The following is a 13,665-nucleotide window of genomic DNA, read 5'->3' on the forward strand; positions in this document are numbered from 1 at the left end:
ATGATGCTTTCTCCAAAATTGACCATATAATTGGTCATAAAACAGGCCTCAACAGATACAGAAATATAGAAATAATCCCATGAGTCCTATCAGACCACCACGGGCTAAAGCTGGACTTCAATAACAATAAGGGAAGAATGTGCAAATATACGTGGAAGTTGAACAATGCTCTACTCAATGATAACCTGGTCAAAGAAAAGATAAAGTAAGAAATTAAAGACTTCTTAGAATTTAATGAAAATGAAGGTACAACATGCCCAAACTTATGGGACACAATGAGAGCTGTGCTAAGAGGAAAACACATAGCTGAGTGCCTGCAGAACAGGAGACAGCATATGTCAGCAGCTTGACAGCACACCTAAAAGCTCTAGAACAAAAAGAAGCAAATACACCCAGGAAGAGTACAAGGCAGGAAATAATCAAACTCAGAGCTGAAATCAAGCAAGTAGAAACAAAAAGGACCAAACCAATCAACAGAACCAAAAGTTGGTTCTTTGAGAAAATCAACAAGATAAACCCTTAGCCAGACTAAAAAGAGGACACAGAGATTGTTTCCAAATTAACAAAATCAGCAATGAAGAGGGAGACATAACTACAGAATCAGAGGAAATTCAAAATATCATCAGATCCCACTACAAAAGCCTATATGCAACACAACTTGAAAATCTGCAGGAAATGGACAATTTCCTAGACAGATACCAGGTACCGAAGTTAAATCAGAAAGAGATAAACCATTTAAACAACCCCATAACTCCTAACGAATAGAAGCAGTCATTAAAGGTCTCCCAACCAAAAAGAGCCCAGGTGCAGAATTTGATCAGATAGTCATAGAAGCCCTCAAACCCAAATTATCCAAACGATTCCACAAAATTGAAACAGATGGAGCGCTACCAAATTCCTTCTATGAAGCCACAATTACTCTTGTACCTAAATCACACAAAGACCCAACAAAGAAAGAGAACATCAGAACAATTTCCCCTATGAATATCGACGCAACAATATTCCATAAAATTCTGGCAAACCGAATCCAAGAGCACATCAAAACAATCATTCTTCATGATCAAATAGGCTTCATCTCAGGCATGCAGGGATGGTTTAATATACGGAAAACCATCAATGTTATCCATTACATAAACAAACTGAAAGAACAAAACCACATGATTATTTCATTAGATGCTGAGAAAGCATTTGACAAAATTCAACACCCCTTCCTGATAAAAGTCCTGGAAAGAATAGGAATTCAAGGCCCATACCTAAACATAGTAAAAGCCATGTACAGCAAACCAGTTGCTAACATTAAACTAAATGGAGAGAAACTTGAAGCAATCCCACAAAAATCAGGGACTAGACAAGGCTGCCCACTCCCTCTCTACTTATTCAATATAGTTCTTGAAGTTCTAGCCAGAGCAATCAGACAAAAAAAGGCGATCAACTGGATACAGATTGGAAAGGACAAAGTCAAAATATCACTATTTGCAGATGATATGATAGTATATTTACGTGATCCCAAAAGTTCCACCAGAGAACTACTAAAGCCGATAAACAACTTCAGCAAAGTGGCTGGGTATAAAATTAACTCAAATAAATCAGTAGCCTTCCTCTACACAAAAGAGAAACAAGGCGAGAAAGAAATTAGGGAAACGACACCCTTCATAACAGTCCCAAATAATATAAAATATAATAATAAAATAATATAAAATACAAAGCAAGTAAAAGATCTGTATGATAAGAACTTCAAGCCTCTGAAGAAAGAAATTGAAGAAGACCTCAGAAGATGGAAAGATCTCCCATGCTCATGGATTGGCAGGAATAATATAGTAAAAATGGTCATTTTACCAAAAGCGATCTACAGATTCAATGCAATCCCCATCAAAATACCAACCCAATTCTTCAGAGAGTTAGACAGAACAATTTGCAAATTCATCTGGAATAACAAAAAACCCAGGATAGCTAAAACTATCCTCAACAATAAAAGGACTTCTGGGGGAATCAGTATCCCTGAACTCAAGCAGTATTACAGAGCAATAGTGATAAAAATTGCATGGTATTGGTACAGACACAGACAGATAGACTAGTGGAATAGAATTGAAGACCCAGATATGAACCCACACAACTATGGTCACTTGATTTTTGACCAAGGAGCCAAAACTATCCAATGGAAAAAAGATAGCGTTTTCAACAAATGGTGCTGGTTCAACTGGAGGTCAGCATGAAGAAGAATGCAGATCGATCCATGCTTATCACGTTTACAAAGCTTAAGTACAAGTGGATCAAGGACCTCCATATCAAACCAGATACACTCAAACTAATAGAAGAGAAATGGAGAAGCATCTCAAACACATAGGCACTGGAGAAAATTTACTGAACAAAACACCAATGGCTCATAGTCTAAGATCAAAAATCGATAAATGGGATCTCATAAAACTGCAAAGCTCCTGTAAGGCAGAGGACAGTGTTGTTAGGACAAAATGGCAACCAACAGATTGAGAAAAGATCTTTACCAATCCTACAACAGATAGAGGCCTTATATCCAAAATATACAAAAAACTCAAGAAGTTAGACTGCAGGGAGACAAATAACCCTGTTATAAATAGGGTTCAGAGCTAAACAAAGAATTCACAGCTGAGGAATGCCGAATGGCTGAGAAATACTTAAAGAAATGTTCAACATCTTTAGTCATAAGGGAAATGAAAATCAAAACAATCCTGAGATTTCACCTCACACCAGTGAGAATGGCTAAGATCAAAAACTCAGGTGACAGCAAATGCTAGCGAGGATGTGGAGAAAGAGGAACACTCCTCCATCGTTGGTGGGATTTTAGAGTGGCACAACCATTCTCGAAATCATTCTGGAGGTTCCTCAGAAAACTGAACATTGAAATACCTGAGGACCCAGCTACACCTTTCTTGGGCATATACCGAAAAGATGCCCCAACATAGATACATGCTCCACTATGTTCATAGCAGCCTTATTTATAATAACCAGAAGCTGGAAAGAACCCAGATGCCCTTCAACAGAGGAATGGATACAGAAAATGTGGTATATCTACACAATGGAATATTACTCACCTATCAAAATCATTGATTTTATGAAATTCATAGGCAAATGGATCAAACTGGAAAATATCATCCTGAGTTAGGTAACCCAATCACAGAAAAACACACATGGTATGCACTCATTGATAATTGGCTATTAGCCCAAATGCTTGAATTACCCTAGATGCACAAACACATGAAACTCAAGAAGGATGACCAAAATGCAAATGCTTCACTCCTTCTTTAAAAGGGGAACAAGAATACCCTTGGCAGGGAATAGGGAGGCAAAGTTTAGAACGGAGGCAGAAGGAACACCCATTCAGAGCCTGCCCCATATGTGGCCCATACATATATAGCCATCAAACTAGATAAGATGTATGAAGCAAAGAATTGCAGGCCAACAGGAACCGGATGTAGATCTCTCCTGAGAGACACAGTCAGAATACAGCAAATACATAGGCGAATGGCAAATGCAAACCACTGAACTGAGAACCGGACCCCCGTTGAAGGAATCAGAGAAAGGACTGGAAGAGCTTGAAAGGGCTCGAGACCCCATATGAACAACAATGTCAAGCAACCAGAGCTTCCAGGCACTAAGCCACTACCTAAAGACTATACATGGACTGACCCTGGGCTCCAACCGCATAGGTAACAATGAATAGCCTATTAAGAGCACCAGTGGAAGGGGAAGCTCTTGGTCCTGCCAAGAATGAACCCCCAGTGAACGTGATTGTTGGTGGGAGGGCGGTAATGGGGGGAGAATCGGGAAGGGAACACCCATATAGAATGTGAGTGGGAGGGGTTAGGGGGATGTTGGCTTGGAAACCGGGAAGGGGAATAACAATTGAAATGTAAATTAGAAATACTCAAGTTAATAAAGATAAAAAAAATTAAAAAATCAAGGAAAAAATAGAAATCAATATTCAAATAAATTTAATTTTGTAATGTTTCAATGATGCCCCCTTAAATGTAAGAATCATAATCTTAGGTTTTACAGACTATCATTCCAAAAATAATGGATGGGAAACAAGATTTTCAAATATATTAAAATGAAAGGAAGTGCTGTCATATTAGATTGAAGGATTAGCACAATATACTCATTACATTTGTGCTTTAAATCAAACTTTTTCAAGCTTTTGAAAATGATATTCAAAAGTAATGATTAATGTGCACATAAAGAGATTTTTATTAATAAGAGATTTCACATGTTATATTTGTTATATACATTATTTGAAACATGTTTTTGCAAGGCGTCGAATAATTCTTAATGTTGATCTATGTAAGCAAATGAACTTTCTCATGTTTTCCTCCAAATAGAACTTGGAATTTTTAGGAAAGATAAAAGTTACCTTTATAAGAATTATTTCATTATTTGAAAACTTCACTAGGCAGATTGCTAGCCATTGGTTTTGTTGTTTGAAATCAGAAGTCATGAATTTAAGCATCTATGCTTTTCTCAATGGGGGAAACTGATGTATTCAATGATAAAGTCAATTTAATTAGTCCATTTTCATGTGTGAACATTTAGAAAGATGTTGCATTCTGGGTATAGCAAATTCTAAGTGTTGGGTTGTAATTCCTAGCTCTTGTACTTTAAATATTATGACATGCTTTCTCATGTATTCTACACTTGTGACTCATATTCTCTATATTTTGGCACTGGAATTTTATATGATAAAATATGATATCCCTTGAATCCTCAAAAATGCACCAAATGATATAAAATACACCACTCCTAAGTGGCATTTGACAGAAATGAACTGACATGCTATGATTCTTTCAAAGAACTATAATCTTTGTACTAGATTTACTTTATAAATTAATCTCAATTTCTTTGCAGGCTTTTAAAGAACAATTGACAAAGTTTAATCTTTAGTTACAAAATGATGTTTTGATATGTGCAAAACACTAGCCCCAATTCTAGATGAGCCAAAAAAGTAAATAAAGGGATTGCTAGCTACATGAATAACTTTGCTATCAAGACACATATCTGATTTCTTAAATGTCTACTGTTGACAGCATCTATACTTCAACTCTGTAAAAGTATATTATAGAAGAATATAGACCCTGACATTTCTTAAAAGGTTGTGGTCTGAAAGCAACTGGAAGGACTGCAGTATTTTGGTGATGTAAAGGCTGCAGAGCTCTGCTAAAATCCTCCATTAGTTTTGTTTCACATACTTTTTCAATAATTTCTTATCTTGACATCATTCTTCATGTCGCCAGAATACACTTTTAAGTTTATATAGATATTTATTCAGTTATAGCTTTCCTATAGTGCTTTCCAATCTATAAAAAGTAATAAAACCTTTCACTCTGAAAACTTTCAGAGGTTTCAGCTATTCATAGCTGAGTGGTAGAGTGCTTGTTACTGTATGAGAGACTATGTGTTCAGTTCCTATACACATACACTCTCACACACACACCACATGTAAGCAAAGTGCCCTTGTATTCAATGTTATAATGTAACTTTCCTCATCAGACGTAGTAAGAAATAATGCATCTTAAGACTCTGATGTTTAAAATATAAGGGACTATATTTAATATACATATATCTAAATAATTTGCATATGCTTATTTGTATTAATTTTTGTTGATTTTCATATGTTTCTAGCCTTGTGTATTTGTGTTGTTGTTTGCCCACGTCCTGTTGGTCTTCAAACAGGAAGGAGAGAGGTTAGAGCCAGGGTTTGTTCAGTTGTTGAAGAAAAAGAAGGATATATAAGTGTAATGGATGGAAAGTCTGTGCTTTTAATAAATTTGTGAAGGAATATTTGAAAGAACAAGAAATTATGTTCATTCATTTAAAAATAAATTGGCAATACCATATATTTTTCTTCTTATATAATTCCAAACAACTGTTATAAAGCATTAGCATGCCATAAAATGTTGTCCAATATTTGGTATGAAGTCGTCGGGCTATATAGCCATTAACTAGTTAACTGACCACATAGTGCTTGAGTTTTGAACTTTAAGGTTACAAGAGGAGGAACCTGGGTGAGTTAAGTGTGCAGAAAGGTATTAAGGCCTGTGATTCATTTGTTTTTAGAGGGTTTACAGAACTTTTAATAGGATACAACAATAAAAATTATTTTATCACTGTCAGATTTTATATCCACAATTATTTCAAAATAATTGAAATAAGTCTGAGAAAATATAAAGTTGAATAATCAGAAATTCATTAAGAATGTGCTTCAGAAAGACTCTGGTATTATAACCTTGTTACAATACTTCACCAGCAGAAAGTGAAACCCAAACCAAGTGGCAACACGAAAAGTCACTAAAGGGTAATAGAAGGTTGATGTGACCTCAAAATAACTCACTAGTGTCAGGAGTACAAGGGAAGGGAAATGAGGAGGCATAACATGGAATTTCAAGAGAAATGAAACTCTTCTATGTGGTAGTATAATGGTGGGTACATGACATTATTCACTGCCAAATTCTCTAGAATGTACTACAAGGAGAACTCTAATGTAGTCTCTGGAATTTTGTTTATTATAATTATTAAATATAATATCCTTAATTCTTCTTTGTATCATTCCCTCCAAAAGGAATGGCACTGTATGTCAACAAGGTTGAAATAATACTATTTCATTGTCTATTTTATGAGAACAAAAATATGTCAACTGTTTTGATTGTGCTGAAACTTGTCTCACCATTTTTCTGTACAGAAAACTTTCTATGTACCTTAATACCTTAAAAAAATGAAGCAAATCTCTGAAAGCTGCTGTTCGATGCTTTAAAAACTATTAGTCTTTTGAATTTATCATTAATTTTCCTTTCTGCTGGGAAAATAACATGCACAGTGTCACTGAGGCATGTAAACTGATAGACTATTATTTACATTGTGCTATTTACATTATGTTGTTCCTGCTCCTTGTCAACCAGCAAGTCACAAAAATGCAGTGATATCAAATGCAATCTTGGATAAAACAGACCATCCAGCTACTACATAACACCTTGTTAGAAAAAAATATTGCTTCAGGATTCAAACAATGATTCTCTTGACTAACTTTCACTGGTAAGTTCATTCAAACCAACAGGTCCTCAATAGAGCATGATAATATATAATACACACACATACATAATATAATACATATACATATATAAGTATATAGACAAACATATATATTCTATATTTATATATGTGTATATAGAAACATATTCTATGAGAATTGAAGAAATGATGAGTAGATAGATACACTACAGCTTCAAAAATAATGACAGTGTTCATAGGGATTTTAAATTTGCAAAGAGGATATTTCTAGAACATCCTAGAACGCATATTTATGAATGCTGAGAAAAAATTCTTTCTGATCAGATGGTTGAGGGAATGATTGAGGCCCTAAAGGAGATAGAAACTCTATAAGAAGGCCAACAGAATCAACTAATCTGGACCCTTGGGGACACTCAGAGGCTGAACCACCAAACACAGAATATAAATGGCTGGATCTAATTTCCCGGTCCATATGTAGCAGGTATGCAGCACAGTCTTCTTGTGGGTCCACCAACAACTGGAGCTGGGTTTGTCCCTAAACCCGATGTTGTTTGTGGAATACATTCCCCTCACTGGGCTGCCTTGTCTAGCGTCAGTGGGAGAGGATGACTCTAGTCCTGCAGACACTTCATGTACCAGGGTGGGGAGATATGGGGGATGCCTCCACTCAGAGGAGATGGGGATGGAGGGAAGGACTGTGTGAAGGAGTTGGGGCAGCAATCATGATGTAAAGTGAATAAATAATAAAAAACAAAAACAAAAACATTTTTAAAATATTATGTTTTGATTTAGTGGGAGTATCCTATATTTCTACTCTTTTATAAATGTTAAAAAAAATTATTTTCATGGTCCTCTATTTATATTTCAAGGATGGAACAATGTATGATCTTCAAACTTAAAGGGAATTTGGGCAATTAAAGCTGGGAAAAGAAAATGTCATGACTTTTGAGCTTTTTAAGCAGTTGGACTGAGGATCTATTACAGATTGATGGTCTAAAGATTCTGAGTTTTCAAGTCTTAAGCAAAAAATCACCTGGCACATGAAACTGCTGTTCTCCTAAGCAAAGATATCCATCTTCAAATAATGAAACTTTCCCCTTAAATTCCAGTAAATGTAATTTATTGCCATTGAACACATTTCATAACAATTTCAGTAAACAAATAAAAGATGAATTATCACCTAAGCTGGAATTTTCTATTTTTTGCCACCCCTTATCTTTCTTTTCAATTTGACACTACTCCAAAGACTGACATAATGTCATTATCATTTTTAAATTATAATTGTCAGACAGTTTTTGATATATCATGTACAGTTCAGGATGCTTTGACTATTCTGAGCCTTTTCACATCGTTTATCTGTTAACTTCCTTTTCTAGTTTCATGCCTTTATAAAAAGGATCTTTAGGCTGGTGCTTCCTATGTGAAAATCACAGTCTACTCTTTTCATTATTTAATGTCCTATTAAATTAATGGATTAAAATCTAATTAACTCATCCCATTCATTGCCACTAGACTGTTCAATTTCATTACATCTTCATGGATACTGTAGGCATCAACCAATTAACAAAGCAGTAAATTCAGCAACCTTAGCTTTAAGATACTTGTGCCTCCATAACTTGTTCTTCTCTGTGTGTCTCTTCCTCTACCTTCTTTGAATATACGCTTCTCTTTATATTTTGAGGTACATTGATTTGCCTGTAGTATATTGTTATATGAAAACATGATCATTTAATAATTTAATATAACATAGAAGTTATGAAATAAATAAACTAGATGTACATATAATAATAACACAATTACATCTCTAAGGCATAATCTCCACAGCAAAAAGAAACACAGTCATCTTAACACAGAAACACTCTTGACTGTGGTAGTTTGATGAGGAAAATGCAGGGGAAGGACCTTAATCTGAGGTCAAGAAATGGATCTGGCCTTAAAAAGGCAGAAAAGAGAACTTAGAGCTAAAGTCATAATAGAAATAAGATTCAGAGCAGGAAATGAACTTGTGACCAGGGATTTAGACTTAGTAAAACACAGACATGTAGACTAATGACAAGATGACACAGAGAAAGAATGTTGAGAAATGTGTGCTCAATTCTTAAAGCAATTGATAAGCACTCTTCTTGGATGAATCAAATGATGTCTTTTAAGGCTTACAGTAGTGAACAGGAATAGGAGAAAGAGACTGGCTTGACACTGATGTACTAAATCAGACGTACACAGAGAATGAAGTCGGTGGATATAATTCTATATAATTATATGTAAGTTGGAAAAGGTATTGCCTTCTTCTCCCAAATGACGATGGGAATAAAGGAAGAAATAATTAGCCAGACCTGCAAATTTCAAAGTCTCAAAAGAATATGAGAACTCTGTGCTTTGAAAAGTAGAGAAATAGAAGGGACTGAGATCATCTTTGGAAGTGACATATAGCTAATCCAATTATATGGAAGTGTAAGATAAGTATACAAAAATTACTAGAAGCCAAGACCATTATCAGATCTTCAGATGAAATTTGGAGAAGCCCAAACGCAAAGATGATACTTTACATTCTCAGAATGGATGCTATGCCTAAGGAAATAGGGTCTAGAAAAGGAACAGCACTCCGAAAGCTGCATGAATGAGCCAACCCGTAGGACCTACTCTTCATTTAAGGAGCTCACTTTGCCTTTTTATATTACCATGTTTTCTTCACAGAAATCTGTGAGACCTTTTCCTCTTCATGCCAAGGAGGATAGATTTGTGTTAATATTTAAGCTATCATTGAGTTCTGTAAAATGCCTTAAGAAGGCCACTTATCTGCCAGATTAAGTTGAGCAGCGTGAAGAGACCCCAGGGGAGGCCCACCATGAGTGAAACTTTTATGGCCAAAGCTCCTAAGGTGAAGGGGTTTCTTAATTTTCTGCCCTACATACTATCCATCTACATATGCTATTGTAGTAAGCACTGGAATTATGCTTGATTCACTCTTATGTATCTATTATATGTACCAGAAATGATTTTTAAAAATGCTGAGCTGCAACTTTGTTTTGGGTTCAAAGTTCCTAAGACCCAAATGACAATGAAAAGTATTCCAATTATTCCAATTCAGTTATTCAGAGTGTCCAAATTAATGTTCTGTCACTCCCTTTGCTCAAATGCTACTCTTTGCTAAGCTAAAATGAAGACACGAAAACAACTTGAATGTTAAATGATAGTTTGAATGTTAATTTCAGTAACATCAAGAGAAATTTCAAGTAATTAAGAATTCAATAGTCACATTCTGCTGAAATAAGAAATAGGGAGATACATTTCAACTATGTCTTATATATCATCATAATATGTATGGATATTTTTTGTTTTATACTTTAATCATTAAGGTTTAAATTTTTAAGCTTTAGAATCATTTGAAAGGGAACATTCAATTTTATAGATGTTAAATCATTGTGACTACTTAATTAATTGTATGAATAGTGGCAGGTTGTGCACCATTCTATAGAACATCCTTTTATATTGCAAACTACCCCAACTATGCAAAAGGTAGCTCAGTATAATTCGTCTTTTATTATATAGTATCTTGTGTTTTGTATTCCATGAAGAAATATAACAGTCTTTTAAAAGCTTCCTTCGATAAACTTGTGTTTATTGGAAGACAATTTTATATTAGGAGGAGATGTAGAAAAAATAGGCTTAATTCATACTCACTGTGGTAATGTTGCTGGCAGAGAACGTCTAATAATTGAATGAACTTGTCTGTAAACATCCAGTTTAGACATGCACCGGCAGGAAGTGTGATTGGCAAAACTGATTGTGACTGGTTTGGGGCCTTGAGAGAGAGGCACTGTAATTTCAAACAACTACAAAGGGACAAAAAGAAGAACAGTATTATATAGATGCTACAAAGGACTTTGTTGGAGTCCAAAAGAGTGAGTGGGATTAGCTTCCTATGACTTAGCACTGTGTAATATATGCAGGGCATTAATACTTTTCGTAATAACAAAGTGACAAGTGGTTTGCTCCTCAACAGTATCTTCCATTAGAATAATAAATAGTTCAGATGCTTACATCACATCGCTAGTTATGAATCATTAAAAGTTTGGTGAGCAAGTAATGATTTGGTACAAAGAAGTGACAGACTACTGTGTTCAAGGAAAGAGAATTATTTAACCCTCCCAGATTACTCAGTAGCAAGGTCTTAAAGTTCATGGATTTAAAGTATGATTCAAATTATCTGTAGTAAATATCTTCCTGATTTATGAGCAAAGCTACTGGCTGCACAGCTTACAGATCCTTAGTTAAGTTCTATTTTATGTAAACTGAGTCCATAGACATAAATTAGGCTTATGAAATGACTTTTTGTTCCAAATGAAATTTCTTCTTGAAGGTTTCACACATCTCAGATCTTGGGAATTTATAACATTTAAAATAAACAAAAACCGAGCAACCCATTCTTTTAACAAACAAAGCTGTGTTACTGCAATCTTGACAGACCTTATAAAAGTAAGCCATTTTACTTGCTGTTGAATAAGAGTGTGAAGATGCAGTTTACCTAAGGGGTCTACTGCACTTCTAGTTTATGGAGAACATTAGTTCTCAAGGGGGAAAAGGCAATATTTTACTCAGAACACAAAGACAAAGTGGATATCGACTCCTAAATTTTATAAGCCAATTTATCACTAAAATATAATGGCAAAAGTGAAGCCTTACCCATTCATTGGTTTGTTTGTAAGATGTATTTATAGTAGAGAAATGACAGTTGAACCCTGTGTTATTCTGAATTGTTGTGGCAATCTGAGAAATGATATAATGGGCAAAATACCTCAGACCTGTGCAACTGCTCCCTCCCTGGATGTAAGTTCAAGTCATCAGTGGACAATTGCTGACAAGGGTAAGGAGCTAAAATTCTCTTGATAGTTGTGGATATACAGCCAATATAGATGGACTTAACTGTTTGGGTACACAGTATAAAGAGAACATAGCTGGACCTGAAGATTAGGTTAAGTGAAAAAAGCCAGACATAGACATACAGATAATGTGAGATCTCATAAGTAGGTGGAAAATAAATTATCTGATGTCAATGAAATTAAGAGTAGAAAAGTTGGTTTCCAGAAACTAGGGAGGAATGAGCAGATATGCTGCAGTTAGGCTGTGGTACTTAGTTTTGGGGTGCTATTTCCCAATGAAAGGACTACTTACAGTGATCGTGTACTGCATATCTCAATAAGCGAGGAGGATTTTCAATAGTTTTGAATGAATAAGTAAGACATATTTGAGGAGATATGTATTTAACCTGATTGTAAAATGTGTGCATATTTTATAATACATACTACACCATTAATATGAAATTCTATGTTTTAAAGTACCTATCCAAATAAATTTTATTGTATGATACATATTTTTTTATTTGAATGGTACTTACATCTACACTAAACAATTCAAATACTTTCTAGCAAAATATAACATGTTCATAAAAGATGGATAGAAGATTATACCCAGATAGGATATTTTTCTTAGGTCCCATATTTAAAATGTGTTTGTGTTTGGAAAAGTGGTTAAGCTTTACTAAGTTATAAATTTTACTTTAATAATAAGCTAACTAAAGATAATATAATAACTGGTTTGCTGCGAAAACTATATATAACACATTATATGTGGATATGAACATGTATAGTTTGCTATAGAGATGTTAGTATTTGCATAAATTTTTAAGGCTGTATGTGCTTTATAGAATATTATATATTTTCCATAGACAATATATGATTACAACATGGCCATAATTGTGATTTTAGTTCTTCTTTGAACACACATTTGTTTATGTTGTTGTCATGAACTTCTCATTTAATGAAATGACTGACGTCTTTATCTATAGATAGACTTTTTTTTTATTGAGAGTATTTTGCAGGTTTACATATGTTACACCTGTTTTACATTTCAGTGCATGGCCTAAACCTATAATAATAACAAGAAATGTAGGTGACATATAAGTTGTGCACAACAGGAGGACTTTTAATATATTTATAAATCATTTCTATAATTTTGTGGTATTGGGGATACAGTTTAGGCTCTTGCACATGATCTAACACTGAACTATGCTTTACTTCTTAGTTTTATATTCATGATTTTACTTTCATATATACTGTATCTTACATTTTACAATGTAAATGGTAGGAAGACCTATATATTAGTAAATAAAGTCTAACAGTGCTTATATAATGAACAGTTAAATGCTTGTCTCTAGAACTGGACAAGAGCTTGTCAGTACCAAAGTTGTGAATAAAATCATGGACATTGATATGTGATTTAGTGAGATCATTGAGAATGAAAAGAGAATGCATGTAATAAGAAAACCTAGAGGACAGGGTCATTCATACATAATGTAAATACATCTGTAAATATCTTGTGAAAAGGTAGACTTTTAATTGGGAAGGCTAGAAGGGATTATGCAATGGAAGGGGGACACAGGAGAGAACTTGAAAAGAGGTCTTTTGGCTAAGTGTTGGGTAAAAATCTCTTAGTAACCATGTATGGTAAGGACTACGTAGAGAATAGGATCACAATCTCTGTGGGATGTGGCTGGATAGGAGCTTACTGTAAGAGAGGAACAGCATATGGAAATGTGGTACAGGATGAGAGCCTAGTATAACTGGAAAAAGACTC

At 34.7% G+C, this 13,665-nt stretch overlaps 2 protein-coding genes across 1 annotated transcript in view; one reads left to right on the plus strand and one right to left on the minus strand.

The window, feature by feature from the left end:
- Erich1 (glutamate-rich 1) overlaps positions 1-13,665 on the plus strand; it is a gene marked incomplete at its 5' end in the record, with an annotated part of 52,793,804 nt that overhangs the window by 14,914,117 nt on the left and 37,866,022 nt on the right.
- Vegfc (vascular endothelial growth factor C) overlaps positions 1-13,665 on the minus strand; it is a 115,593-nt gene that overhangs the window by 20,228 nt on the left and 81,700 nt on the right. Inside the window, exon 4 of the mRNA NM_053653.2 lies at positions 10,714-10,865. Coding sequence (NP_446105.1) covers positions 10,714-10,865 — 152 coding nt within the window. The remainder of the gene's footprint in view (positions 1-10,713; positions 10,866-13,665) is intronic.

The sequence above is a fragment of the Rattus norvegicus genome, chromosome 16 (assembly GCF_021556685.1).
Source record: "Rattus norvegicus strain SHRSP/BbbUtx chromosome 16, alternate assembly SHRSP_T2T, whole genome shotgun sequence".
NCBI classification, from domain to species: Eukaryota; Metazoa; Chordata; class Mammalia; order Rodentia; family Muridae; genus Rattus; species Rattus norvegicus.